Genomic DNA, 27,581 nt, shown 5'->3' with positions numbered 1-27,581 from the left:
AGGACGCTAGTTGGAAATCGTTGGGAGGCCTGGCTCCATCTTGTAAGACGTTTAATGGTAGTCCAGCTGTCCCAGCAGGCAGATCAGCTGTATTGGAAACTTACTAAGAACGGTGTGTTCTCGGTCAAATCCATGTATCTGGATGTCATTAACTCTAGCGTTATCCCTTCCTCGATACACGTTTGGAAAGTAATGGTACCCTTACGAATCAAAGTGTTTATGTGGTTTGTGCATAAGCAAGTCATTTTGACAAAGGATAACCTGGCAAAACGCAACTGGGTGGGTTCTTCTAGGTGTAGTTTTTGCGATCATAACGAAAACATCAAACACCTCTTTCTTGATTGTCCGTTCGCTAAGATTCTGTGGCGGTCGATTCATATTGTGTTTAATATTAACCAGACCACCTATATCAACATGTTATTTGGAACATGGCTTGATGGGGTTGATTCCGATACTGCGAGACACATTTGTGTTGGCGTTTGTGCTTTATTTTGGGCAGTATGGAACTGCAGAAATGATTTAATTTTTAACAGATCAACAAACATTCACTTCTTGCAGGTTATCTTCAGGGCCACGGCGTTCATCCATATGTGGTCGCTACTCACTCCGACGGAGGCCAGGAAGCGTTTGGTTACTGCGTCTACCCGATGGGAGATGGTAGCTCGGTATATTTTCAACCGGTTTGGATGGCGGTCATGTAATAGGATAGGCATGTAGTGCTCCTATTTTATTTGCCAGCCGGTTGTGGCTTTGGGCTTTAGCTCTTATGAGCTTTTGTTTATTTTTGCACTTCGATACTTGGAGACTTTGTTGCTGGATTTCCTTTTTAATAATATGATCCGTATGCATCTTTCTGATGCAGAGATTGGGGTAAACCCCCTTTTCGAAAAAAAAACATATGTAATGAATTGGTCACATAAATACATGTATGGGAACATACATGTGATGTGGAGGACAAGTTCAAGCAGCAGTATACTGAAAGAAGAACCCCTCAATGGAAAATGCACATTGACGGCTCCAAAAATTTGCTTTTGAAGGAGCTAAAATTCACTGGATTTAGGTCACTAGAACATCAATTTACATTTATAAGAGCCATGCTAGAGCGAGCTCCCAACTTGCAGCTGGTAGTTCTGACAGGAGATGAGCAATGTGACGACTGTGATACCCTTGATACACCACAGTGTCCTTCGAAATTTCCAAAGAAGGCTGAGCAAGAAATGGTGGCTAGACGAATTCAAGATGGCAAGTTCTCGCCACAGATAGTTTTTGATGAATAAGAAGCTGCTATCAAATAGTTAGGGATGTCATATTTCAGGAAAAATAATATTCAATATTTAAGCTGTAACCATATATGCTAGTGAAGCTCCCAAATTCCCTGGTACAAAATTGACTTTATATTTATGAAAACATGCACCATGTGAAATCTGATGGTCGGTCTCAGCAATCAGATTGAGAAGGCAGGACCGCTATAAGGCAGCCTGCAAAACTTCCTTTCTCGTGTCTCAATATCCTTATGTAACTAAATTCTTAATTCTGATGTCTGTGTAATACATGTTCTAGACTAGCACACATGATTTCTTCGTATATATGTTACTTATTACTTTAGGCTTTGCACAACTAGCAAGAATTGATGAGAAAAAAGTGTGCAAAGCCTTGGAGGTTGCCTGAAAGTGGTCATCTTCTCATCTTTGATGTCCTGAAGTTTAGATGGCATCTCGGCAAACAAGGCCAGCAAAAAATTAAAAGACCAGTCACGGTTTCCAAAATAATTTCAGCTGATTAATATTGATACAATTCGTTGAGCAAAATACATACTCCCTCCATCACATAATATAAGACGTTTTTGCAAACTAATATAGCTTGCAAAAACATCTTACATTACGGGACGGTCATATATGTTCTCAATCACACTAATCCCGGATGTACCAGATTCTGATAGATATAGCTAGACTGGCTTCATCTAAAGATAAGTTCATAGGCCTGGCATAATTGTAGTGCATCATCATCATACTAGTGCATTTCAGTATAAGCTACGTTCAACATCTAGACTCTGATGAATACGGCATCCAGACCCCATCCTGGGTGCCCCAGAATATGTCAGCCGGTGAGAGGTAGAGAGACGACGAGCGGAGGGCCGCCGCCGCTCGCAGGGCGTCCTCCTCGCGTCGGGGTCCAGGCACGGAGGAGGCAGGTACGTCGACAGCAACTCGTAGCGGCCACCATCGGTCGGGTCCCACGTCGAGTATCCGAAGGGGTTGGTGAGCTCGTTATCCTCGAACGCCAGCTGCGCGGGTTCTGGTTCTGGGCAGGGGAAGCCGCCGTTGCCCTCGCCGAGCCCCATGTCGACGGCTGGCAGCGACAAGTCGTCGTCGTCGTCGTCGTCATGGATGACCATGGGCTGCTTCATCGTGCCGCAGCCGTTCTTGGACAGCGGCTGGTCGCTGTGGAGGATGGTGGTCTTAGCCTCGGCGCGTACGCGTGTCCGGTCGTTCATGGACACCGCCGCGTCGCCGAGTTCAACAACTTGTTCAGATGACGAAGCCGAGGGCACCACGGCGCGCACGATTTGTCCCGCGAGGCATGCCAATGTGCCATTGTCTTGCTGGACTCCTCGCTGCCGCGCGACGGGCCGGTCCGCCGCCTCCCGGAGGTAGGTGGATGCTTTCCTCTTGTGGCCGGAGTTAGACACCATCCACGACTCCGGCGCGGCGGAGTGGACGCCCACGCCGCCGTGGACGAATGTGGCGCGTGCACGTACGCGCGCGCTAGCCTTTTCAGCTTTCCTACTAATAACAACATGGACATACAATCGGTTTCAGTTTCCGATTGTGTAGCAATTGCACAGAACTCATCAAGTTCGAAGCCAACACATGTCGCAGAAGAACATTCAACTTTGGTCTCTCCGTATTCAAGGGATATGACTGTTCGTAGGCCCTACTTTTCAAGATCTAATGTACTCGATTGCTCCTGGGTCGTCCAGGTTGCGAGCCGTCCAATCTATGATACTCACCGTACGATCTCTCTTCTTTGTTTCCCTCATTGCAATAAGACCGCTGTTGCAATTGCAACATGATCTTTGTTGAGAAGCATCTCTAGCTTGTAGCCGTCAACGTCGTCATTGCAAAAAGAGGCTTGTTACAGTGGCAAGATGACCCTTGCTGCAAAAAGTATTTCCGGCCATTGTAACGGGACCCTTCCTTAACCTAGGCACCTTCCCTGCAGATCATGAGCGTTGCCGGTTCGATTGGCTGCTTCCCGGAGACCCTGCCATCGGGCTCGTCTTCTCCGGTCACGGTGTGGATTGTTGTGGGCCGTAGGATCAAAGGCATGTCGGATTGTAATGGAGGCGGTTGTTCACGTTGACTACGAGACGTTGATGACTTTGTCAATCTCAAGATGTTGTGTCCGTTTATAATCTCGGAGGTGTTTATACGGATAGGGTATGCGTGCGTGCGTTTATGTGGATGAGTATATATACGTATATGTGACCATCTGCAATTGTACTGTGTTAAAGAAAATAGAAAAGTGAGGTTTGTGTATGATGTAGAACAACATGTTATAACAGCATGAATTTTCAAAGTTGAAACAAAACCCATTTTTTAGATCAAGTTAAAACATAATTTGAGAAAGCAAAATGCATGGTAGACAAAACGAGTGTCAAGAATGGTCTTCTTGTGCAGGTTCTTCCTAGTGTTCAAACGAATAAGATAGAATAACCAGCCGAAGATCATAACTTTTTCTTGGAACTCTTGAGTCCCATATTCCTGTAAGCATCCTCATTAAGCAGCCACCTAGTGTCCTGTACCTGGAAGGGTGTAACAACCTGCAACAAAGAGTTTATTAATACTAAAAAGACAGAATTACTACGTCCGAGCGGGACGATTCGAAGGTGGTAGAGGGCATGTACAAGGGAAAATGCCAACGGAGGCTGAGCTCCAGTGATCTCGTTTTCAATTTTTATTTTTTTGGTGCGTGAAAAATTCCAAATTTATTTTTTGAACACACATGCACATGTATACTATGTATATGCAAAATTTCACAGTATTATACATTTACATATGGCGTACAGGAAAAAGACAAAATACACATTTTCTAATGGGCTTTTTTTGTTATTGGGCCAGAAATTTATTATTTTTGTACAGTCTACAAATCACAACATTTTTCGACGAAATTTAACACGTTCTTGCGGAATACATATAAGTTTTCAATATTTTTTTCAGAATTTTTTGGAACTTTTAAATATGCTTTTTGATTTTTTCAAAATACCGAGCTCACTGGAGCTCGGCCTCCAAAAATCCGCACTCGCGTGTACAAACAGCCTGTTTGGTAAACACTCAGGCAGGGGAATGGAAGGTTGCACAAGGGTGTTTATGAAGGGATTAGGCATGGGAAGTAGATTTTTACTCCCATTCCCTTGTTTGATGTATGATGGGAATTGGCGTGGGATAAAACTCTGCTCACGAATTAACAGGGTACCCCTGGGATGAAATCGATGGGAATTGGCTTCTCCAACTCCTATTCCCCTTCCCACTTAAACTCCCACTCCCTCTAATCAAACAGTGGACTTTTAATCTCCTCACCTCTCAACTCCCATTCCCCATCTCTAATTCCCCCGAACCAAACACGTTGAAAGAGTACTATCCCGGTAATATCATTTAAAGCGGCGATCGACTTTTTCATCACGGCGCCAAAATGGCGCACATCTGTAGCTTTACTCGGGGCTGTTCCACAAGGGACAAAAAAGGTCTACTCACTCAGACCCAGGGGTCACCACTCACCAGTGAGGCGCCTCCCCGCTAGAAACTCTAACGAATTTTTGGTGAAAATGAATGGAAAATGAAGCTTACGACGGAGGAGAGATAATAAGCATATCTTGTGAATGATAAGAGTGCTTGTGCTCCCTAAGCATAGGCATCCATCCATCACACAAAGATTGAGAGCTGCGACCATCCTAGACAGTGCTCTTTCCCCTTCTCTCCGCCTTGCAATCCAACATTCTCCTCCCTCATCCACGCAATCCATGGCTGCCTTCCCATTCGACCCTACCCCCTTCATCCCTGCTGGGCATCATCGCGTCGACGTTGCGGGACGGCCGGCGCGCATTCGTATCCTGACTGGAGCGGTCCCGGCGACGCATGAACAATGGGCCATTGCTTCCATCGTGCCGATGCCCAACCTGTCGGTCCAGTTTGCTACTGTTCGCGAGGTACTCTCTGAGTTTCTTACTGATGTTAAGCACCTGGGGTTTTCTGAGATATCGCCCTGCCCATTTGGTCAAGCCTATGTCAAGCTCGATAGTGTGTTTGATCGGGATGAGCTAGTCAACAGCAGTCCGCATCCCTTCACAGATGTGCATGTCATTTTTGAGAAACACAATCAAGGTCTTAACTGGCGCAAACTGAATCTTAGTAGAGAGGTGTGGATTCTATTGTGTGGATTCCCTTTGGACCGTCGCAGCATTCATGAGATTAGCAATGCTATCAGTAAGTTTGGCAAGTTTGTGATGTGGGATAGGAATAGAAGTACTAGAGCGAATCTTATGGTCAAGATAAAGGTGGAAGAACTGCGAGATATCCCTTCAAGCATCGCTATTGGAGAAGGGGATGATACTGCTACCCTTTCTGTACCTGTGGTGATTCTGCAGGATACTCCATTAGGAAGAGAAGCACCTGATGAGGACTCGATTCCTGCATTTGGTAACCCTCACCCGGTCCCTGCTCTAGCTCATTTCCATCAGAACCAGCGCAATCACTTTCTGGGGCCACTGCAATTCCATGAGCAAGATGCAGTTCAAGCACAAGTTTAAAACCCGATCCTGAATCTTCAGTTAGGAATTCAGGTTGAAGATGAGGAGGATATGGCAGAGTTACCTGGTTGGGGCCACTGGGCCATGCCAGCAGAGCAAGAACTTGTTGACCAGGAGTTACATGATGGAGAGTTCCTACACTTGCATGATCTGATGGAGCCCATGGAAGAAGATCATGTCCACCCTCATGAGGAGCAACAGCAGGCCAACAGTAATTTCACTGTCTCTGATGTGCCACCAAATATCAGTGCTGAAACTGCTAATTCAGCTATTGGGCCTTTGGCGCCTCTTGTCCCTCTGCTACCTGATTTGAATGCGGACATTGGACAGTTTGGGCCTGAGGAACCTGTTGGGCCCATCATGGCCCAGGCTCCTCCCAATGTGGTTGCTCTTGATGTGATGAACCAGGTTGTGCCACCACAAGAAGATCTGCATCTCCTAGCCATCCTGAATAATCAGTCTATGGATCTCAACGCCCATATGATGGACCCCATGCATTTTGAAAGTTCTCTGCCTCCCGGACCCAATCTATTTCCTGAGGTTGACAACTCTGAACCGGTTAAGCCTCAAATTGAATCTTTTACTGTGGAAGCTGCTCAGTTGGAGAACACCCTACCTGTGATTCAAGGCCCAGTTGATCCTATTATCAACAAGGAGGGCTTTTATTCAGATATGCAATCTCACCTCCCGGTTACCAATCAACAGAATGACAATCTTGAACTTGTGATTACTCAGACAGTAGACCCCATGACTTATGCTGAAGGGCAAGGTGAATCCTCTTCTTCTGATGACACTGCTCCACCTGGTTTTCCCATCCCTATGTTTAAGTCTGATCACATGATTATCTTAGGGACAGGGCTGCCCACTCCCACTATCCAAGAATTTGTTATTGGTACTGAGGAAAAGTACCTTGGCAAGGAAGGAGCTCATATTTGGTCCAAAGATTTTGCACCTAAAGATATCAGTAAGGAGATCATTCAGGTACCAGTTGACTGGGTTAATTTCCTGTCTGTTACTTTCCTTTCACCTGAGAAGTTTGATTGGGCCAAGCAGTTCATTACTTCTAAAGTTTGGGACATTATCTCTCAAAACAAAAATGAAGAGCTCTGTCTTCCATTTGCCTTGCCAGATTCATGTCCTGACAGCTCTAATCTTTCTGGTATCTTGGCAATTTCTCAGGACCAGGAGAATACACCTGGTGTGTTGTGTGGCTCCCAAGATATCACCTCATCTTCCACCTCTGCTATTCATCATAACAGGAAGAGGAAGGACAAGGGGCCCCTAGTGGAGACAGAGGTAAGGAGGAGTTGTCGTCTCCAAAAGCTAAATAAGGGTTATAAGAAATCTGTTTGCATGGATAAAGATTGTTTAGCTTGCCACTCTTTCCCACCTCCATTACCTGCAAAGGTTATTAAAAATCTAAACACTGCTTATTGCAAGGTCAATGCACAAGATACTTCAGAAGAGAAGCTCTGCACTAAGATCAAGAAACCCAAGGTTGCTGCCAAGGCAAAGGAGGGGGGCAGCAAGTCCAAAGAGGGGATCACCAAGTCCAAAGAGGGGGCCATCAAGAGCAAGGAAGGGACCTTTAGTGGAAAGAGTGGACAGTAGCTATGTTTGGTCAGTTTAGTCAGTGTTTGTACCTGCACTTTTGGAGATATGAGGACATTTGTGTCTGTGATGTATATCTGGGCCTTTCCCTCTATGGTTTCTAGGAATCAGACTCTTTATATGAGATTCCAGTATATTATGACTGTATGGATTGCTGTTTTCTTCTCTCTCCTGTTTATCCTGGTTGATCTGATATGTAAGATCTGTCTCTCTCACCCCACATCCCAGCCTCCCACTAATCTTCTACCAGTTTTCTATTCCCCTCATGAAGAGAAATTGGAACATCCTGAACTGGAACATTAGGGGTATCAATGACCCAAAGAAATGGGATGCTCTATCTAATAAGATTGCTGAATCCAATTGCTCCATCCTATGTCTCCAGGAAACCAAGAGAGAGTTATTTGACACTTCATATATTCGAAAATTCTGTCCTAAGAACATCTCCAAATTTGAATTTCTTCCATCCATTGGTGCTTCTGGGGGATTGTTGATTGCCTGGAATGACAATCTTTTTACTGGGCAGTTGGAGCATCACAATGACTTCTCTTTGACCATTAAGTTTACATGCAAGCTGTCTGGGACTGTGTGGAAGCTCACCAACATCTATGGCCCTTGTCAGCAAGATGCAAGACTTGTTTTCCTTGATTGGTTTAAAAACTTTCAGGTGGGGGATGATGTCAATTGGCTGGTACTTGGTGATTTTAATTACATTAGATATCCTCATAACAGAAATAGAGAGGGAGGCAACCTGAATGATATGTTCTTATTTAATGAAGCTATCAATAACCAAGCACTTGTTGAAATTCCACTGAAAGGCAGAAAGTTGACTTGGAGCAATATGCAAGATGCTCCTCTTTTGGAGAAACTGGATTGGTGTTTCACTTCAGAAGCTTGGACCCTCATGTTTCCTTCCACTCAAGCCATCCCTCTTGCCAAAACTACCTCTGATCACCTTCCCATTGTTATTCAAGTGGGTACTTGTATCCCTAAAGCACAGGTTTTCAGATTTGAGAACTTCTGGCTGAAGCACCCCCAGTTCAAAGATGTGGTTAGGAACATCTGGGAGCAAGAGGTACATGAAGAGGATAGTGCCAAAAGAATTGCTGCTAAATTCAAAAGACTGAGGAAAGGTTTAAAGAATTGGGCCAAAACTATCTCAAACCACAAGCTTATTATTCAGAACATCAACTACATGATCCTTTTTTATGATGTTATTGAGGAATTCAGGGATCTATCTACAGAGGAGGCTAATGGCAGAAGGATTCTGATTGAGCATTTGAGCCTTATTAATGAGTAGCAGAGAATTTATTGGAAACAGAGAGCCACTATCAGAAACATTAAAATGGGGGAGGCAAACACCAAGTACTTTCAAGCTAAAGCCACTATCAAGCACAGATTTAATCATATTGCTGTGTTAAGGGATGAGGATGACCAAGAACATACTAACCACCAAGTTAAAGCTGCTATCCTTTACAGAGCTTTTAAACAGAGACTAGGGTCTGCCTCAAGAACTGAAAATCCTCTCATGCTTCAGCATTTTCTATTACAACATGATGATTTATCAGACCTGGAACTCCCATTTACTAAGCAAGAAATTGATGATGTCATAAAGAAGATGCCTACTGATAAGGCCCCTGGACCAGATGGTTTTAATGCAGCTTTTCTCAAATCTTGCTGGGACATTGTGGCTCCTGATTTTTATAATCTTATTGAGGACTTCCACCAGGGTACTGTAAATTTGTAGAGTATCAACTATTCTTTCATTACTCTAATCCCCAAGAGAGATGATGATGTGCCGCCTAATGACTTTAGACCCATCTCCCTTTTAAACTGCACCCTAAAGATCTTAACCAAGCTTCTGGCCAACAGACTACAGAGTAAGATACTCAAGCTCATCCATCCAAACCAATATGGGTTTCTATCCAACAGATGCATTCAAGATTGTTTAGCTTGGTCTTATGAATACATTCATCAATGCCACCAATCAGATGCAGATGTCATTCTCCTGAAATTAGATTTTGAAAAGGCCTTTGATCTGCTCAATCATGATACTATTATTGAGATTCTGCAAGCCAAAGGATTTGGAAATAGGTGGCTTAATTGGATCAAAATGATTTATGGCACTGGTTTTTCCTCTGTTCTTCTCAATGGGGTACCTGGAAAACAGTTTCTATGCAAATGTGGAGTCAGACAAGGGGATCCACTTTCCCCTCTCATTTTTGTACTAGCTGCTGACATTCTACAATCTATGATGAATGAGGCAATGCATAACTCAATGATCCAACCCCCTCTGGTACATCAATCAAGCCCTGATTTTCCTATCATCCAATATGCTGATGATACCATTTTAGTGGTCAAACCTGAGGCCTCCCAACTGATGCACATTAAGAATCTGCTCCTATATTTTGCTGCTTACACTGGGCTGAAAGTCAACTACAATAAGTCTATTATGATTCCAATCAACACTTCTGTTGAGCAGATGCATCATCTGTCATCTATCTTTGGCTGTCAGATTGGATCTCTTCCTCACACATATTTAGGTTTACCTCTCAGCTTGCACAAACCTAGGGTGGAAGATTACTTACCTCTTCTAACGAGAGTGGAGAATAGATTGCTTGGCTGTGCTACTTTACTTTCCACTGGAGACAAGTTAACTCTCATTAAGTCTGTCTTCACCAGCTTGCCAACTTTCTTCATGTGCTCGTTAAGGATACCAAAGACAGTGGTTAAACAACTGAACATTTATCTGAAGAACTGCTTTTGGAGGAAATATGGCTCATTGGAGAGAGGTGCTGCTCTCATAGCATGGGACACTGCTTGTCAACCTAGGGTCAATGGAGGTCTAGGGATCTTGGATTTTGACATACATAACCAGGCCCTTCTGATGAAACAGCTACATAAATTCCTTAACAGAGTTGATACTCCATGGATCAAGATCATCTGGGAGACTTACTATGCTACGTCCTTGCCTGGTGAAAGATTAGTAGGTTCTTTCTGGTGGAAAGTCATTCTCAAGTTGCTGCCAACCTACAAACAATTTGCAGTTTGCAAAGCCCATTCTGGTGACACCACTTTGCTATGGTCTGATAACTGGTGGGAGCAACCACTTAGACTCAAATTCCCTGAACTACACTCTTATACAAGGAATGAACATGTATCTCTGAAGACTGCTATGGAAGAACCTGACCTGTCTGATCTATTTCACACTCCTATGTCTGAACAAGCATTTCAACAGTATACTTTGCTACTATAACACCTGCAGCACAGACCACAATCCAATAATCCAGATGAATGGCAAGTACTGGGAGCCTCCAAAGGATACTCTTCCATCAAGATGTATCACCATATGTGTGGACCAAGTTTAGTGCACCCGCTCTTTAGACAGATTTGGCAGACAAATTGCAGACTGAGGCATAAGATTTTTATTTGGCTACTCCTTCATGACAGGATCAACACAAGGAACCTCCTCAACAGAAAATCCATGCATCTCACCAGCTATAACTGTGCTCTCTGCTCAGATATCACGGAGGAGACCCTACTCCACTTATTCTGGAGTTGCCCTTTTGCTCTTCAATGCTGGGATTCCATCATCCCCCACAAATCTAGAGGCATATCTGTCTTTGATGACTTTCAACTTGCCATGGAGCAACTCCCTTCAGATATTGCACTGGATATTATCTTGATGGGTTGTTGGAGCATATGGTTCATCAGAAATGATAAGATCTTTCGATCAGCAGTGCCTCATATTCAGGGTTGGAAATTCTACCTTCAAGAAGGTCTATGGGCAGCACAGATCAAAGCAAAGCAAACAAAAGCGGCCAAGATTAGCTCCTGGGTCTTACAGAACTTATAATTTCCTTCATGTTTCACAAAACTGGTATTGGGTGATTGATGAGATGTAATTGGATTGCTTGTATATAATTTTATTAATATAAATACCATAGAACCATTGTTCTACGGTTTCCTGGTCAAAATATAGGGCTCAGCAAGACATGGCATATTGAAGGGAATGCTATGCCAAGTTCTCCACTCTTTCCATCTCAACTACAAATAGAACTCCGACCTCTCCAGCTCAACAAGTTCGCACCTTGTGCATACTGGTTTGATAAGGGCATATACAATGGTGCTATCTTAGAAGTGACACGTATAATAAATGATGAGGTGGAGGAGAGAGAACTCGTAAGAAAATGCTTGTCTTCTCTTATTTAAGAGAAAACAAGAGATGATCTCTTAACACTATATGTCTCACCACATTTTTAGGAATAGCTAGTTATTGAAGATAAGGCTAAAAAATAACCCATTGTAAACATCTTTTTTGTCATCTCTAAATTACATGCAAAACTTAAGATAAGACTATCTTAGGGCATGTACGATGGTTGATAAGATAGTCTTATCTTAAGCCTTGCATGTTATTTAGAGAGGACAGAAAAAGATGTCTACAATGGGTCATCTCTTAGTCTTATCTTCAATAACTAGTTATTCCTAAAAACGTGGTGAGACATATTATGCTAAGAGATCATCTCTTGTCTTCTCTTAAATAAGAGAAGACAAGCCTTTTTTTATGAGTTCTCTCTCCTCCAACTCATCATTTATCCTACGTGGCACTCCTAAGATAGCACCATTGTACATGCCCTAAGGCGTTGTGATATCACTCGCTGGCATATGATAATAATACTCAAGTAACTCAACTTCATTATTTCGAATTTCTACATGCTCAAAATACTTCTTGCGGGCACCTCAAAGCCCATGAAAAATAAGTTGTACTCGATAAACCAATCTACAGAATCAGGGGATAACTACCACGACAAGGATTCAGGAGGTAACTACCGCGAGAAGGAACAAAGCCAGTATATGTCATAATGGAACGACTAGCAGTTATACCCCCAAAATTCCATGATTAAAGAAGCAATGCTCCCTCCGAATTTTTGATAAAGGGCGCTTTATTACTTTAAATATTTAAGCATTACACCTGGCCTCTGCATAACTAAAATGCACACAAACAAACCAAGTTTAAGCACAAAAATAAAAACGGCAAAATACAAGTGCTAGTAATGGATGTAGAACGCCTAAGCCGGAGGAGGGCCAATCCTGAGATCATGATGTCATTCACGTTGGAAAAAAGTATCCCTCGCCGTGTTCTCCAACCTGTATATAGCTCCATAAACAGATCTTAATACTCCACACATTGTAGAGATATCCATAAACAAAGCGCATTGGTACACCGGTAGATAACTCAAAAAAGAGAAGTTATCTTATCGTTAAAAACCTTATCATTTCTGGATAGCCATATCGACCAAATAATTAACAGCGAGCGCTCTCACCCCGAGAATATGTTATCAATCACATGTAACCAGTTACCAAATATATTAGCAACACTACATGGAGGATACAGGCCAAAAGCTACTTGCATGACATTGGAAGAACAAATGCTTTATTGTTTCGTCATGATGACAAAAACACACTGTGCACTTCCATGCCAATTCTGCTTAATAAAGTTATCTTTGGTAAGAATGACTCATCAACAAAGATACTACACAAACATTTTATTCTTAAGCGGTATTCATAAGATTTTTATTCTTAACTTTGAGTTTGTTTTATTTAACGATTATTAGTTGTCTGGATTTCATCAACGACACATCTCTGCTGAATCCCAGCAGTTGCCGAGGGCTGTAGCCGGACAACCTGTGCTTCGGAACTCGGGGAAAGCTTAAGCACGCGCACAGATGGATTTCCTGTAGTGGCTAGTGAAGCTCCTGAATTTCAGTGAGTGGTAGAGAGACGACGAGCAGAGTGCCGCCGCGGTCCGCAGGGCGTCCTCCTCGTCGGGATCCAGGCGCAGCAGGGGCACGTACATCTCCAGCAACTCGTAGCGGCCACCGTCAGTTGGGTCCCACGTTGAGTACTGGAAGTAGAAGGGCGTGGTGACCTCGTTTTTCTCTAACGCCACCGGCGTGGGTTTTGATTCTTGTTGTGCTCGCTGAACATTGCGTCGACGGCTGGAAGTGAAGGGTGGTCGTCGTGGATGACAATTGTCAGCGAAAGAATTCCTTATTTAACACTATTTTAAATGTTGTTTCCCTATTTAACACTGGAAAACTTTTCCTTCCTTATATAACACCAAATCTAAATTTTGTTCCCTTTATGATACTTTCATCCATTTTGAGTACTAACGTTGTTAATTGACATGTGAAAAGACGATTTTACCCCTAGTGCATTATTCACAGGAATAAAAAGGCAACAATATTTTTGGTGGTTACATGAACAATGAAGTTTCAGTGCGCCATGACACCGTCAGGTATTTCAGGTCCACGGAGAAACAATATACGTGCAGATGCTGAGGTACTATAGGACAATAGAGAAACCCTTTTTTTTCTACGAGTGTAGAGCATACCTTTTGAGGTCGATCATCTCCTGCCCTTATGGACTGATGTCGCTTGGTCCGTGCAGGCGCCTCTGCATCTTTGCAAGACACCAGTATGTAGGTTGGTTGACTTGTTTTTGAACGGCTAATTAACAAGAAGAAATGCACTGCGGTGACGGCCTGACTGCACACGCGATAACTAACATCCAGCTTAAATTATGTTGGCAACTTTGTTTTGTTTACTCGACCACTAAGCTGCATGGCGTCACGTTTCGAGAGCCATAATTAAGCTTGGTTGGCCTAATTAGCCCGGTCCCATGTACAGTGCCAATAGTGGCCGGAACCTTATAGTTGCCACGTACAGAAGGACCGGAACCGGCAGGATGGAGGACGGGCATGGTGGTTTCTAAAACTCTAGATCAAGTCATCGGAAATTGTGTGCATGCAAAGTTAGCTCAAAGAAGCAGACTAGCAAGCAGTTTGACTGATCCCTGTATCAATAACAAACATAAGCAACGTCGTAAACTTTGCATATGCTCATGTGGCCTGGGCTGGCTAAGCTTGCTCTCTAGCGAGACTATCGACCTGATGGAGTGATGGATCCGGTTCTAGTACAAGCCAGTTTCACGTGTACGTGTGCATCAGGGGTAAAAACGGCTCTGTTTTTGTCCGCCAGCTTCCTCGACCATGTAAATAACGGCTTCTTTGGTCGTTTGAATAATTTTTGTCACAAATTGCATCAGGGGTAAAGTCGTCTTTTTAGGTGCCATTTAACACCATTAGTAGTCAAAATTGATGAAAGTGTCACAAAAGGAACAAAATTTAAACTTTCTGTTATATAAGGAAGAAAAAATTTTTCAGTGTCAAATAGAGCAAGAAAATTTAAGACAGTGTTAAATAAGAAATTCTCTCATTGTCAGCGCCGTCCTGTGGTCACCGTTAATGGGCTCCGGTTTGTCGATGTGGAGGATGGCGCTCTTAGCGTCGGCATTGATGCCACACCCAGAATCATGATAAACCAGTTTGGGGGATACTAATTCCAAGCGGGGTAAGATACAGACTCGGTTAAGAAGTTGGAATCGAACACAAGACCATGGCATTTAAAACGCAAAATGATAAATCCTGGACGTTCGAGATTTGACCACGGCAAGTTGAACGTTTTTTATGGAAATTCTAGTGACGCGAGAATGGCAAGTTTAGTTGACAAGCACGATAATTTTCTAGCGAAAATATACTGAGCATGGAGTTGTCAGGGTTGCCAACTTTTTTTTTTGAGGATCAATGTTGCCGCTTTTATTTAACCAATTGCACTCGGAATGTCATCCGACATTACATCAAGCACAAAGTCTGGGTAACCCCAACGAAACCTTACATAGTTCATCTCCAACACCTACTTTAGCTAATCTGTGCGCGGCAACATTAGCAGAACGACGGACCCAAGTAACCTTAAACCTAGTGAAAGACTGAAGCATCGTCTTGATCTCCTGTATGAGTGGTCCAGCGGTTGACATCTCCTTCCGTGGATGATTTAACATCTGTACCACCCTTTGAGAGTCTAGCTCGACGTATATCTTCTCCGTATTGATTTCCTGAGCCACTTGTAGGGCGCGCCTACAGGCCAAGATCTCCAGCATATCAGGATCCACAATGCCAACAAAATGGTGACATAGTCCAGCCCGGAATGCCCCATTGTGGTCCCTAAGTACAGCTCCTGCTCCTCCCTTTCCTCCTGTCTCTGAGACTGCTTCATCTGAGTTAGCTTTAATCCATCCTTCCTCCGGAGGTTGCCACCGCTGCTTGTTCCAGCATGAACAGCCTCCATTCACTCAAATGAGACACTACCTTGGCCATGATTTCATGTGGCGGATCGATCTTCTTGCCATCTCTAGCGTCGTTCCGTGCTAGCCATAGACCATACTAAAGATAAACAAACATTCATATGGCTAGCACGGAAAAGCAACGTCATGGTTGCCAACTAAAATTGTCATCTTGCGTCAATAAAATTGCCATCGAAAATGTCCAATTTGCCATGGTCAAATTCTAAACGTTCAGCCATTATCGGGGTCCTTTAAAAAAGGTAATTACACTGCTAATGCTGGAACTTGGCAGATGTTCACTTTAGTGCTTGCAGTTGCAAACTAAAGATAAATAATTTCAAAACTTGGCATGTGCATGCAAATATGATGTTAGTTCCAAAACTTGGCAAGCGCGTGCAAATATGGTGCTAGTCCAGTCCATAGACGTAAAATGTGATGACGTGGCACCATATTTTGCTTGGCATTCTAAGCTTGCATGCGCATGCAAATATGATGCAAATCCTATATAGACGTACTGGCACCACATTTCGCTTGACGTTACTAAACTTGGCATGCTGATGCAAATACAATGCTAATGGGACGCGTAGACGTAAAATATGATGACATGGTAGTATATTTTGTTTGGCGTGCACATGTGGCATTGGCCAGCATGCAGCGGCCGAACATGATGGTTTGCATTAACGTCTCTATGACCAGTGGGACCCATCTGTTGGTACAAAAGCATTTTTTTGAGGGTCTATAAACCTTTATTAAGTCATAATGTTCATAAAGATACAGACTAAATCGAGCTTTCGCGAAAGAATGAGCTTCACCTTTGTACTCGTGCTTCTCATGAATGACCATTAGTGCTTGAAAACCTTCACATCAATGAATAATATCTCAAAGAATGGTATCGTAGCGGCATGGAGCTGCCGTTTCAATGGCCACCACAACCTCATTTGTAAATGAACATGCTCATGCAGCATAATTGGGCTGCAATCAGTGCGGCCCATTTTATAAATTTTAGTTTTTTCCTTTGGTAGAAATTTGTAAAAATATGTAAATTATAATCACTGTATAAAAGTTAGGTTCGAATATTTGTGTGTTATAAATAATATACATACAAAAATTAACTTACATAAAAATTACTCATGTAATTTTCAAAAATCTTCATTTTTACTTATAAAAATATGTTATATATAAACCATGTGTGTATTGACATGTTTAGTAAATACAAACATTTAGAGTATGCACCTGTAGAGTATATTTAAAAATGTTTAGTAAATACAAAAAATTATACACTCGTGACCTATATTTCAATTATATGAAATTATGAATATAAGCCACCAATGAAAATTATGCACAAGTGAAATTTATATGAAAATTATGAATACAGGCGATGAGTAAAAATTATACACAAGTCAATATTAATAAATATTTAGTAAATTTTGTGTTCATAATTTTGATTAATATAATATGATCCATAAGTGAATATTCATACAAAATTAATTTTGACAGTATGAATATTTTGATTATAAATATATGTTAAACAACAGACTTATGAATTATAAAAATGTGTGTACAATAATTGAAAATTTTGTATTATAAAAAGTAAAAAAAATATTTTAAAATTATTTTTAATATTTTAATTAACAAAAAATCGATTAGTTAATACTACTTATTTATCTTAATAATTCTAAGAAAATAATTAAATATTTAAAAATATATGATCATTTTTAAGTATGTTCTCTTATTTATATGTATATATTTATAACACATGAATATTTGAACTTTATTTTGGTTGTTCCGAGTATAATTTACATAATTTTCTTAAATTTCTAGAAAAAGTTAACAAGTGCAAAATGGGCCCCACTGATTGCAGCACATTTAAACCTCACAAATTCAGGGCCTACAATACATAAAGCCTTGTTATCCATTGTTTACATCAAATTTCGTTCAGTTAGGTGGCTACCGTGGCCTGCTACCTAGCTCAAGTTTGGTGGTTTGAGTCCCAGTGGCCACTATTTTTTTTTCGTCAACAAAAATAGAAGCTACTTCAAATTTACTTTCCCACCCATTATTTTTTCATCACTTGGAGTTGTGCATCGGAAGTTATGACCATTTTGTTGGAAGGTGTCCAGGCTGTCAATGTTGGGCAAGGATCCGAGAAACTTTACAGTAACTCTCCAAGTTGACTGCTTATTCTCCTTAGAAAGCCATGCAAAGTTGTTCATTTTTCGACTCTTTTCACACCTATCTAATTAAGGAGGGTTGTCCTAGGTTATAAAACCCCATCACCGCCAGGTTATAAAACCCCATCACCGCCATCCTTTTAGGCGCATTTTGTCAAGCCTTCCAGCCACAAGCTTATGGAGCAAGACTGCTAGAGATCCGAGAGATCCTTACTACATTTGATCTTGTGAGTTCATACGGATTCGCGAGAAGGAGCCTTTGGTATCCGTTAATTCTTGCTCTACGGTTCTGGCTATTTTGTGTTTGTTAGTCCGGATTTGGGGTTCCGTGATTATTCGGACTGCGGGTTGAAGTTCTTACAACTTCGCTCAGCCTTTCCCAACCTACGGGTCATATCAACCTTGATAGGTTAAAGATAGTTATCCCGGCTTCTTGCAGCTAGTTATACTCCCTGATTTGATCCTACGATGTGAAGATCGGGCCACCCTCTTGCTTAAAGAATCTTTCCATGGGTTTGAGCATCAGGTTTCATCGATGATTTCAGTTATTTTACAAGGAGGAGATACCGAAGTATGCCAATTAGAGAGATCAAAGGGTTGAATCAGTCAGCAGTGAATAAAAGATTCCTGATTAAGGTATTCACAAAGAAAACTCTGAAGACTTTCGCCTAAAAAATTGTGCTGAAGACATAGCGGCCGTAGTCCTGTATCATTGACATTGATCACATGGCTGACTCAGATGACGATGATTATAAGAAACTAATGTGTACTTGCGTACACATTCGATGCCTTGGTGTCCTTATCATTTTTTAGGGGTGATTTGTGTCCTTATCATGCTTCTTATACTGTAATCTGAGTGTAATTCAATAGGCATAACTCAACTAATGAAAGAGGTGAATCACGCGCTTCAAGAATTGGAGGTAGTTGGGCTTGCAGTTAGAGACTGATTAGAACTTTTAACTAGTTGGTGGCTAACGTCACATCCAGCACTAACTAGAACAAATGGAAGAATGTCAAATCGGTTGTTCAGTTAACCTATCATTTCGAATGTATTTATATTAAGAAACGAGGTAGTAGAGCTCGGCCGTTATGACCCGCGTTGGATGATTAGAAGGCTCAAGTCAATCTGTGGAGGTTGCAGCCATGTGCACCTATACGACCGTTGGAACCGCGATCTCATACGTTAACACGACAATCATTCCCTCTCCATCATTGCTCACCTCATTCATAAGCTAGCTAGCTAGATCCCTATTTAAGCATCACCATTGTCGCAATCATTCCTCACAACCAAACCCACTCGATCGTCACAATATCTAGCAAGCTGCGAGAGAAGCTCAACCATCTGAGTGATCTCTCCTTGTTTCTCGGACTCTCATCAAAAGGATGGCAGCTGGGATGCGCTTCTTGCAGCTGTTCGCGACGGTTCTCGCGTTCTGCTTTGTGCCGGCCAAGTCCGGCTACTGGCTGCCGGCCCATGCCACGTTCTACGGCGGTGCCGACGGCTCTGACACAATGGGTAAGCTAGCTAATCAAGCTTGCTCCGGCATTATCAGTTTGCCCAATATTACTTATCACCTGCTGATACGCATGCAGTGCATGTCTGACTGTATCGATCTGCATTTGCAAATAATGTGCAGGTGGCGCATGTGGGTACGAGAACCTGTACAACGCCGGGTACGGGATCAACAACGCTGCGCTGAGCACGGCGCTCTTCAACAATGGCTTGTCGTGCGGGCAGTGTTACCTCATCACCTGTGACACCAGCAAGTCGAACATGTGCAAGCCCGGCACGTCCATCACCGTCTCTGCAACCAACTTCTGCCCTCCCAACTGGGCTCTCCCCAGCGACAACGGTGGCTGGTGCAACCCTCCCCGTGTCCACTTCGACATGTCCCAGCCCGCCTGGGAGAACCTCGCCATCTACCGCGCCGGCATCGTCCCCGTCCTCTACCAGCAGGTCGCGTGCCAGAGGCAGGGCGGCCTACGCTTCACCATCAGCGGTTTCAATTACTTCGAGCTTGTGCTGGTTACCAACATGGCCGGGAGCGGGTCGGTCAAGAGCATGTCAGTCAAGGGGACCAACACCGCGTGGATCCCCATGTCCCAGAACTGGGGCGCTAACTGGCAGTGCCTAGCGGGGCTGCAAGGACAAGCGCTCAGCTTCGCGATCACCTCCTCCGGTGGACAGTACAAGGTCTTCCAGGACGTCGTGCCGGCGTGGTGGTTGTTCGGACAGACGTTCTCCACCTGGCAACAGTTCGACTACTAGCTAGTATGAACATTGTACAATTTGTATTTCGATTATCAGTTCGCTTCATCAGAGCGAACATGCATGGAACTGTCCAGACGCATACTCATTATCCCATTTTGAATTTTCGGTTCGTTGCCCATCGAGTGGATGTAGATTTGAATTGTAAAATCTATAATCCACGGCTCCCTCTATGTCTCCTCTATCTGGAACAATATATACTAAGAGTGGACGTGTGCGCTTTGCTGCGTCGTTTTCTCTCCCTCGTTTCACATTTAAGTTTTGCTTCCATGGTAAACTTAAGTTCTGTTTTACTGTGTCTATATAAAACTCTCAGGATAAGTTATCGATGCTAATAGGGTAAACAAATAGAGCTATATAGTTTAGGAAGCAAAACATATACGATGAAATTACACCTACTGCCAAGTGCCAACAGACTTCTGTTTGTCTTGACGAAATACATCTTAATATAAATATTCTTCATTACTAAAAAAGTCTTATACGCTACACTGTGGGTTTATATAATTTCTCATCTTTTCCATTTAGTCAGATTTATTTAATTACAGTTCCCTCCTCGCCTCTCTCAAAGATTTGATCAACGTGTTTGTACATTTCCACAATCCCCCCCCCCCCCCCCCCCCCCTTCGCAAAAAAGAAGAAGAAAGTATTGAAGTAATTAAAAGGTACCAATAAGTGGAAGGTTGCTCCGGTGGTAGGTGATGCTGGCGTCTGAGAGCATCATGGCGACAGTGAAGGTGAAGCAGTACCAGTTGAAGAAGTTGGCGGTGTCGCAACGGCCGTCAGCGGTGCGCAGGGTGAACTGGTTGGCCCCAAAGGCCAGGTTGCACGGCCAAATGCAACAAAGTGCCTACAACCGAGAAGAGAAGGACACAAGGAGTGCGGCAAGCTAGGAGCTGGTAGGGCCCTCACACTAATGCCCTTTGGATGTGTTGCATCGTGAGGATGGAGGAAATGGAACGGCGACGGAAAGCATGTGGATAAACATGCCTGTGAAGGAGGACATGGTGGCAACCGTGGTGGTAGTGCAACGTCTGAGGTAGGTGTTGCAGACGTACGCACCGAAGATGGTGTTGAAGTTCCTCCTGCCGAGAAGACATTGAAGTCGGTGGCGGCGTTGACGCTTGGCATGTGGTACACCGTCGTCCGATACGCTAGCATGTTACGTTCAGATCGATCGTCCCAAGCTTCTCAAACGTCTCATTCCCTGTGATAATCCATATTCTCTTAGTTTTACTAGTCAAAAATTAATTTCAAAGAACTAACGGTGTTCAATTTTTATGAAACTAGAAGATAGCCTGCATGTTGCTGCGGCAATCTTGTTAAAATCGATGACTAATTAGGTGCTACATAAACAATTGAAATAAATAAAAATAAATTTAAGAATATACTTGATTTACACTTTAGAAACATTAAAAGAATATGAAGCATATAACAAAATGATATAAAAGAGAGAAAATTAGGATGCAGTTAGAAGACTGCTAATTCTAAAAACCGTGAAGGGTAAACTATATAATTATGCTCCAATTGTCCAACACATATATACCGTGTCCATGAGAGTACAAAACTTAGTGCAAATAAAATTAACTGATGACTTAACATGCATGAACGGACTATTAACGCAAAAGGTGTAAATTATAACTTAGATGCATGACTTGTTGATGTGGCATTGTTGTACAACTAGAGAAATAGGTAGTGGGTCATAGTTATTTCTTTACTTTCAAACTGATGGGTTATAGTTATTTAGCAATAGAGGAAAAGTGTGGCGCTTAAAAGAACACAAGGAACAACTATATAGGTATGCTCGAAGCACTCGACGTATATACAGTGTCTATATAAACGCAAAACTAAAAAAAAATCAATTACTGGCATGCACAAACAGATGATGTGACAACGTGAGATAGATATGCAAATGCAAAAAAATGAATTATAACTTACATGCATGGCATGCTGATGTGGCATGGTTGCATGACTAGAAATAGTATGCAGTGGGTTGTAGTTCAGGGTGGACACGGTCCGGACCGGTCCGGTCCGGTCTAAGCCGATGTTTGGACCGGCCGCCGGCGGTCCGGACCGGACCGGACCGAGCAGCATGACTGTCCTGATTTCAGGGACCGGACCGGCGATGAAGAAGCCCGGGCCGGACGGAGCGGACCAGCCAACAACCATCGGCGGCGACTTGCACGGGTGCAGCGGCGAGGTGTAGGACGTGCGCGGGTGCTGTGGCGAGGAAGGTGACATGCGCGAGCGCCGGTGTCGAGGTGGGCGACGTGCCGGGGGAAGTGCGTGGGTGCCGCGGTTCTTTGCCATGAACATGCACATGTCTGTTGATTAGCAGTTTTTCTGTTGCATGCAAGTAATCGTGTGCATGAGCCCATGATTTCTCGTGTGCGGGCCTTCCGTGATTAGCGGATCAAATCGGACGTGCAGTTAATCGTCAAATGATGACGTGATTTTTGGATCAAACCTTGTTTCTCTGGTACTTTCAGTTTTCTATTTTGACTGGAGAAAAGGAAACGGCACCAGGGGATCGTGCGTGACGTGATTATAGGAAGCTGACGGTATAAAATCTAGCACTTCCAAAACAAGACTTGCCTGATTTGTTGGACGAGAAAATCACATCCCAGCGTTTCTCCCACGATCCGAAAATCACGGCCAAGCGTTTCATGCGTGCGTGCGTGTTGTGCTGAAACTGTTGCCATGATCGAGAACTCGCGAACGGCGGCAATGCACGCACAGCAGCGACGGCGAGCGGCAGAAAGAGGCTCTGGGGCACGGGGAGGAGACGAAGGAAGGACATGGCAAGCTCGGGGACATGGTGGTTCACCTAGGGGCTGCCAGTGGCCGCGACGACGAGGAAGGAAAACAATGATGACTGCGTTTCTAGGTCCGCTCGGTCGGCTCGGTTAAAGACCGGACCGGACCGACATTTTTTCTCGAGCCTGATTTGACAGACTGGACCGTCTAATTTATCTAGCGGGCCAAGACCGAGCGGGCCACACGCGGGCCGAAAAGCCCGCTTGTTACATCCACCCTGAGTTGTAGTGCATGTCTTGATTTAAGACTACTCTCAATGGATGGATACTTAGAAAAGGTGTTAAGCATCTCTACTCCTAAGGGAGCAGTTGGTAGTCTCGCTTTCAGGGTTTTTTTAGTCCCACCTCCCATGGTTTTTTTTCGTCCTAAAAAATCTACGAAATTTCGTAGGTTAACCAGGGACAACTCCCACCTCCCAGGTTTTTTTTGTCCCACCTCCCATGGTTTTTTTTGGTACCTCGTCCCACCTCACACTAAGCCGCCACGAACCGCAAAAACCGTCTACTTTAGCCAAATCAACAAATCTTTCTCATTAATGCAATTTTCTTTAGGAAACAAATAATAGATTCTTTCCTACCTTAGCCAAATCAATGGATCTCTTCTATTAATGCAATTTGCTTTAGCAAACAAATAATAGATTCTTTCCTACCTTAGCCAAATCAACGGATCTCTCCCATTAATGCAATTTGCTTTAGCAAACAAATAATAGATTCTTTCCAGCCAAATCTACGAAATCTCTCTCATTAATGCAATTTGCTTTAGGAAACAAATAATAGATTTTCAGGAAATAAATAATCTCTAATCTCTAATAATTTCTACTCCTAATGAAACAGTTGGTAGTCTCCTCCCACCTTCCATGGTTTTTTTGGTACCTCCTCCCACCTTCGCTGGTTTTTTTTCGTAGATTTTTTTCGTCCCCTCCCCTCACTTCATCGGTTTATTTTCGCATCACCCTCTCACACAACGAAAGAAATTTAAACAGATCAGAACTTTCCATACTGGCGCAAGTTATTTAGTAATGTAGAATCAATCACGAACAATCTCTAAAGATCAAATCTAAATTAATTAACCTTACCTTAAATCACTCAATTACATTAATTAGAAAACAAATAATTGATTTTCAAAAAATCGCTCAATCACGTAAACCTTACCTTAACTCACGGATGGTAATCAATCTCCAAACAAAGGAAACAATACATCGAGGGAGCAGTAAATAAACTCCCTTTCTTATGACATGTATATGACCTTTCCTTCCCTCTACGTTGTCGAGCGTTCTTGATTCTCGAGGCCAATGCTTGGGCTGCGTCACTGGGTCGCGACGGTGCTGAAGGACGAGGACGGTGAGGCCGGGTGCCGCGGCACCGCGTTGGCCGCGGCCGGTGAAGGGGGCAAAGAAGGGCGGCTTCCTTGGCCCTGGCCATGACCGTGACCCTGGGAGTTGGTGCGGTGGAAGTGGCACTTGAAGGACACGGCGTGGGTGGCCGACGCGCAGACGAGCTTGGAAGCGGGCCCGTGGCCCGTGCCGGACGGCGCCGACGCCGACCCGGGCCACCTCCTCCGCGTATTCTTGGAGCTGTGGCTGGCCGATTTACATGAAATTAATTCCCCCAGTTGTGGTGGCAAATATAATACACATAATCCATATTGTTATGTACTAGCATGTGTGTGTGAAATAGATGGATTATGGTCCCGTACCCAATAAGATGGATATGTGTGTGTGTTAGAGAGAGAGAGGGAGAGGGGGAGAGAGTGAGGAAGAGGGAGGCAAAGAGTGTGTGTGAGGAATTGATGGTAAAAAAGGTCGTCAATGTCACTTGATATATATGAGAATATTAATATTGAACTTTTAAAGTTAATGTGGCCCCGTTGCAACGCACGGGTGTTCTTCTAGTATTAAATAGCTTAGCAACTAAAATCCCCAATGCATCGGTGCTTAGCTTCTTGTAGCTAAGAGCATCTCCACTCGTCCCAGGAAGGCCCCCCAAGCACTTTTTTTAGCACCGGCAGCAAAAAATGGCCCTAGTCAAGCCCCCATGACCTCGTTTTGCGCTGGATTTGAGCAAAAACAGCGCCGGCGAAACCAGCCAAAACCCAGGCTCCCGGGGGGCACTTGCGACGCCCGGTGATACTTTATGCATGCAGATACCCCCACCAGTCAGCCTCTCTCTCCTCTCTCTCTCTCTATCCTCCTTTTTCTGCTAGCCCATCACTTGCATGCAAAAAAGAATCAATCTCCTCTCTCTCTCTCTGCACGAAGCCGCGGTGCGCCACGCTCGCCTCCACGCCTCCTCGCCGCCGTCTCGTTGCTGGCCGCCGCGCTCCCTTGCCACACCAAGCTCCGGCCGCGACGGCGGCGGCCGGCTGCACGTGCGTGTGTGCCTGGACGGGGGCTACCATGTTGCCGACGAGCTGTGGCGCCCGCCAATCGGCGTGCTGGAGCTTGGCATCGTCGAGCTGTGGCGCAACGGCGGCGGTGGTGAAGATCATCGTCGGCGTCCACGGTAGCAAGTCGCCGGAGCCGACGTCGGTGCTGTACAACCGGAGCCCGAGCCCTTCGACCCCTCCTTCCTGCCGACGCCAGGGAGCCCCAGGCGGCGGTAGACGAGCTCCTCGAGGCGGCGCGCCGCGCCGACGCCAAGGACCCCGCTGGCGCGCGCGAGATATTGGCGCGGCTCAATCACCGGCTCCCCTCGCCGCCCACCCCGCTGGGGCACCCTCCCCTGCTTCGGGACGCGCTCCTGCAGCGCCTCCTCCCACCCGCGACCAGCAGCTCCGTCGTCTCGCCGCTCGACGTCGCGCTCAAGCTCGCTGCGCACAAGGGCCGCGTTGGTCGAGTCGCTCGACACGCCCGGCAGGCCGCGCTGGTCTTGCTCCTGCTGCGGCCCAGGGCGTTGCGCCTGGTCTCCGGCGAAGGGGATGGACTCCACGCTGCTGTCCGCGGCAGCGAGCAGCGCCATGCATAGTGAGGGCGGCGAGCAGCAGGCGAGCGGCGCCGAGGGCGAGGCGAAGGCGTACGGTGACGAGTGGATAATAAGTGCATGGGGGGCCAATGAGTGGATGCTTTTTCATTCCCAGACTTTAATATTTCGCCGGCAGCCCCCCAAGCGGCGAAAAAAGTGCCTCCTGGTGGGCTCAACGGTTGGAGATGCTCTAAGCTTCCTTCCTTTAATGAGCTGTAGGATCTTAGTTGTTTGTAAACTTTATGGCCTATTTGTGGCATGTACTCGAGCTTAGCAACTAAACCAATGTTCAGAAATGCGTGTGTGTGCCATTGCCAAAGTTCAGAAATGTATATTTTGCTTTATAGACTCATATATAGTACAAACTGAAGAACCTAGAAGCCGTCAAAAAAGTGGCAAGATATCTTTGAGCTGAAGTAGATAATAAAAAATATAAATTGCGGATTATATATGTTATTAACTGTCTGTACTTAACATATTGGACAGTACTGATCATCAGCTTCATCCAAACAGCAACAAACTGTACAATACTGAATATTATAATTGCATATTAACAATTATAGCAACAAATGGACAGTACTGAACATCGGACCAGAAAGTTTCTTGGCAAGTTATCAGTCAGAGTTTGGCCGCAGCCCAGGTTAGATGCATAGAAAAAAATCTAATCTAATCAGTAACTGCAGGGAGGCAGCGAGCATCAGGTGCCGTATGATACAGAACAAAGACGTAGTCTAAAAACAAATCTAATGTAATCAAGAACTGCAGGGAGGCAGCGAGCCCAGGTCAGGCTTTGACCAGTTTGTGACTGGCCTGAAGAGCTACCGGCAGCGGTGAACTGAGCCAGTGACGCTGGTGCTATCCCTGCTTCCTTCTCCCGGCGGCAGACCATGCAGGCTGGAGGGTCGCCCGGAATTTGGCTTCAACGAACATATGGACGGCGGCTCGGACGATGATTGGGAGGCGGGCCGAGGACGACGGCGGCGTTGGCCGAGGAGGAAGAGGCGGGGCCGTTGGGTGAGCACACGGGAGAAGGGGAAAAAAAGAAGAGGAGACGAGACGGTTCGACGATGCACACGGGATCGAGATTGATTGCCTCGTACCGTTTCTTCCTGAGGTTACCAAAACTCTCTCTCTCTCCTTTTAATTATGATGTCACATCAGCTTTTTAGTCTAGTTGGCACCTTTAACACCTGTCCAGGGTGAAGCACTGGGAAGGACCTAATGCAATGTGATTTAAAACATACATAGAATGTACTAATGCATGTTGCATGTTAGAGACTTCTCATGTGTTGATTGGACGGATGCTAGTGGATCGAACTAGCAAATCTAACGGCTACAATAATTTTTAAGATGTGGAGGCATACATGTTAAGATGAATAGAAGTAGTGAAGATCAGTCTATTATAGTATGTACGAGACAGTTGGTACTTGCAGAAACGAAAAAGCATCTAGACGGCGTGAAATATAAAATGGAACGTATGAGCGCCTGTAGCTCAGTGGATAGAGCGTCCGTTTCCTAAGCGGAAGGCCGTAGGTTCGACCCCTACCTGGCGCGTTTTTACATTTTTATCTGTACTGTTGCAAAGCTAATTACCTGGCTTCATTTCTTTTTAGCTGATGATGATTGTCTTCTGCCAAAGCTTTCCAACAAAGCTGGGCGTGAGCATCCTCCCTAGAAATTAATGAATTGTTGTATTTCCTATACTGTTTGAGTGCTAATTGACTGACTATGCACATGCTAGCTTGTCTATAATTTGGCGGACACTAACTTTT

General features: G+C 44.3%; 1 protein-coding gene and 1 non-coding gene across 2 annotated transcripts; both read left to right on the top strand.

Annotated features, from left to right (window-relative positions):
• The first annotated feature begins 19,033 nt into the window (after positions 1-19,033).
• On the top strand, positions 19,034-20,276 carry LOC125539297 (expansin-A31-like). Its single transcript, XM_048702722.1, has 2 exons — positions 19,034-19,282; positions 19,404-20,276. The coding sequence occupies exons 1-2, from the start codon at positions 19,150-19,152 to the stop codon at positions 20,033-20,035; spliced, it is 765 nt and encodes a 254-aa protein (XP_048558679.1). The 5' UTR covers positions 19,034-19,149; the 3' UTR covers positions 20,036-20,276.
• Positions 20,277-27,290: 7,014 nt separating this feature from the next.
• TRNAR-CCU lies at positions 27,291-27,363 on the top strand. Its single transcript has one exon. It is a non-coding gene; the product is annotated as a tRNA-Arg (tRNA).
• Positions 27,364-27,581: the final 218 nt, after the last annotated feature.

Source organism: Triticum urartu, chromosome 1 (assembly GCF_003073215.2).
Source record: "Triticum urartu cultivar G1812 chromosome 1, Tu2.1, whole genome shotgun sequence".
In the NCBI taxonomy this organism is placed as follows: domain Eukaryota; kingdom Viridiplantae; phylum Streptophyta; class Magnoliopsida; order Poales; family Poaceae; genus Triticum; species Triticum urartu.
Note: the sequence above shows the minus strand (reverse complement) of the source record. Positions and strands in the feature narration are given on the sequence as shown.

What these genes read in the sequence shown, in the direction of transcription:
- LOC125539297 (XM_048702722.1), top strand. Translation starts at nt 19,150, where the DNA reads ATGGCAGCTGGGATGCGCTTCTTGCAGCTGTTCGCGACGGTTCTCGCG. An exon ending in CGACGGCTCTGACACAATGG is followed by an intron (nt 19,283 to 19,403) that starts GTAAGCTAGCTA and finishes AATAATGTGCAG; the next exon opens with GTGGCGCATGTGGGTACGAG.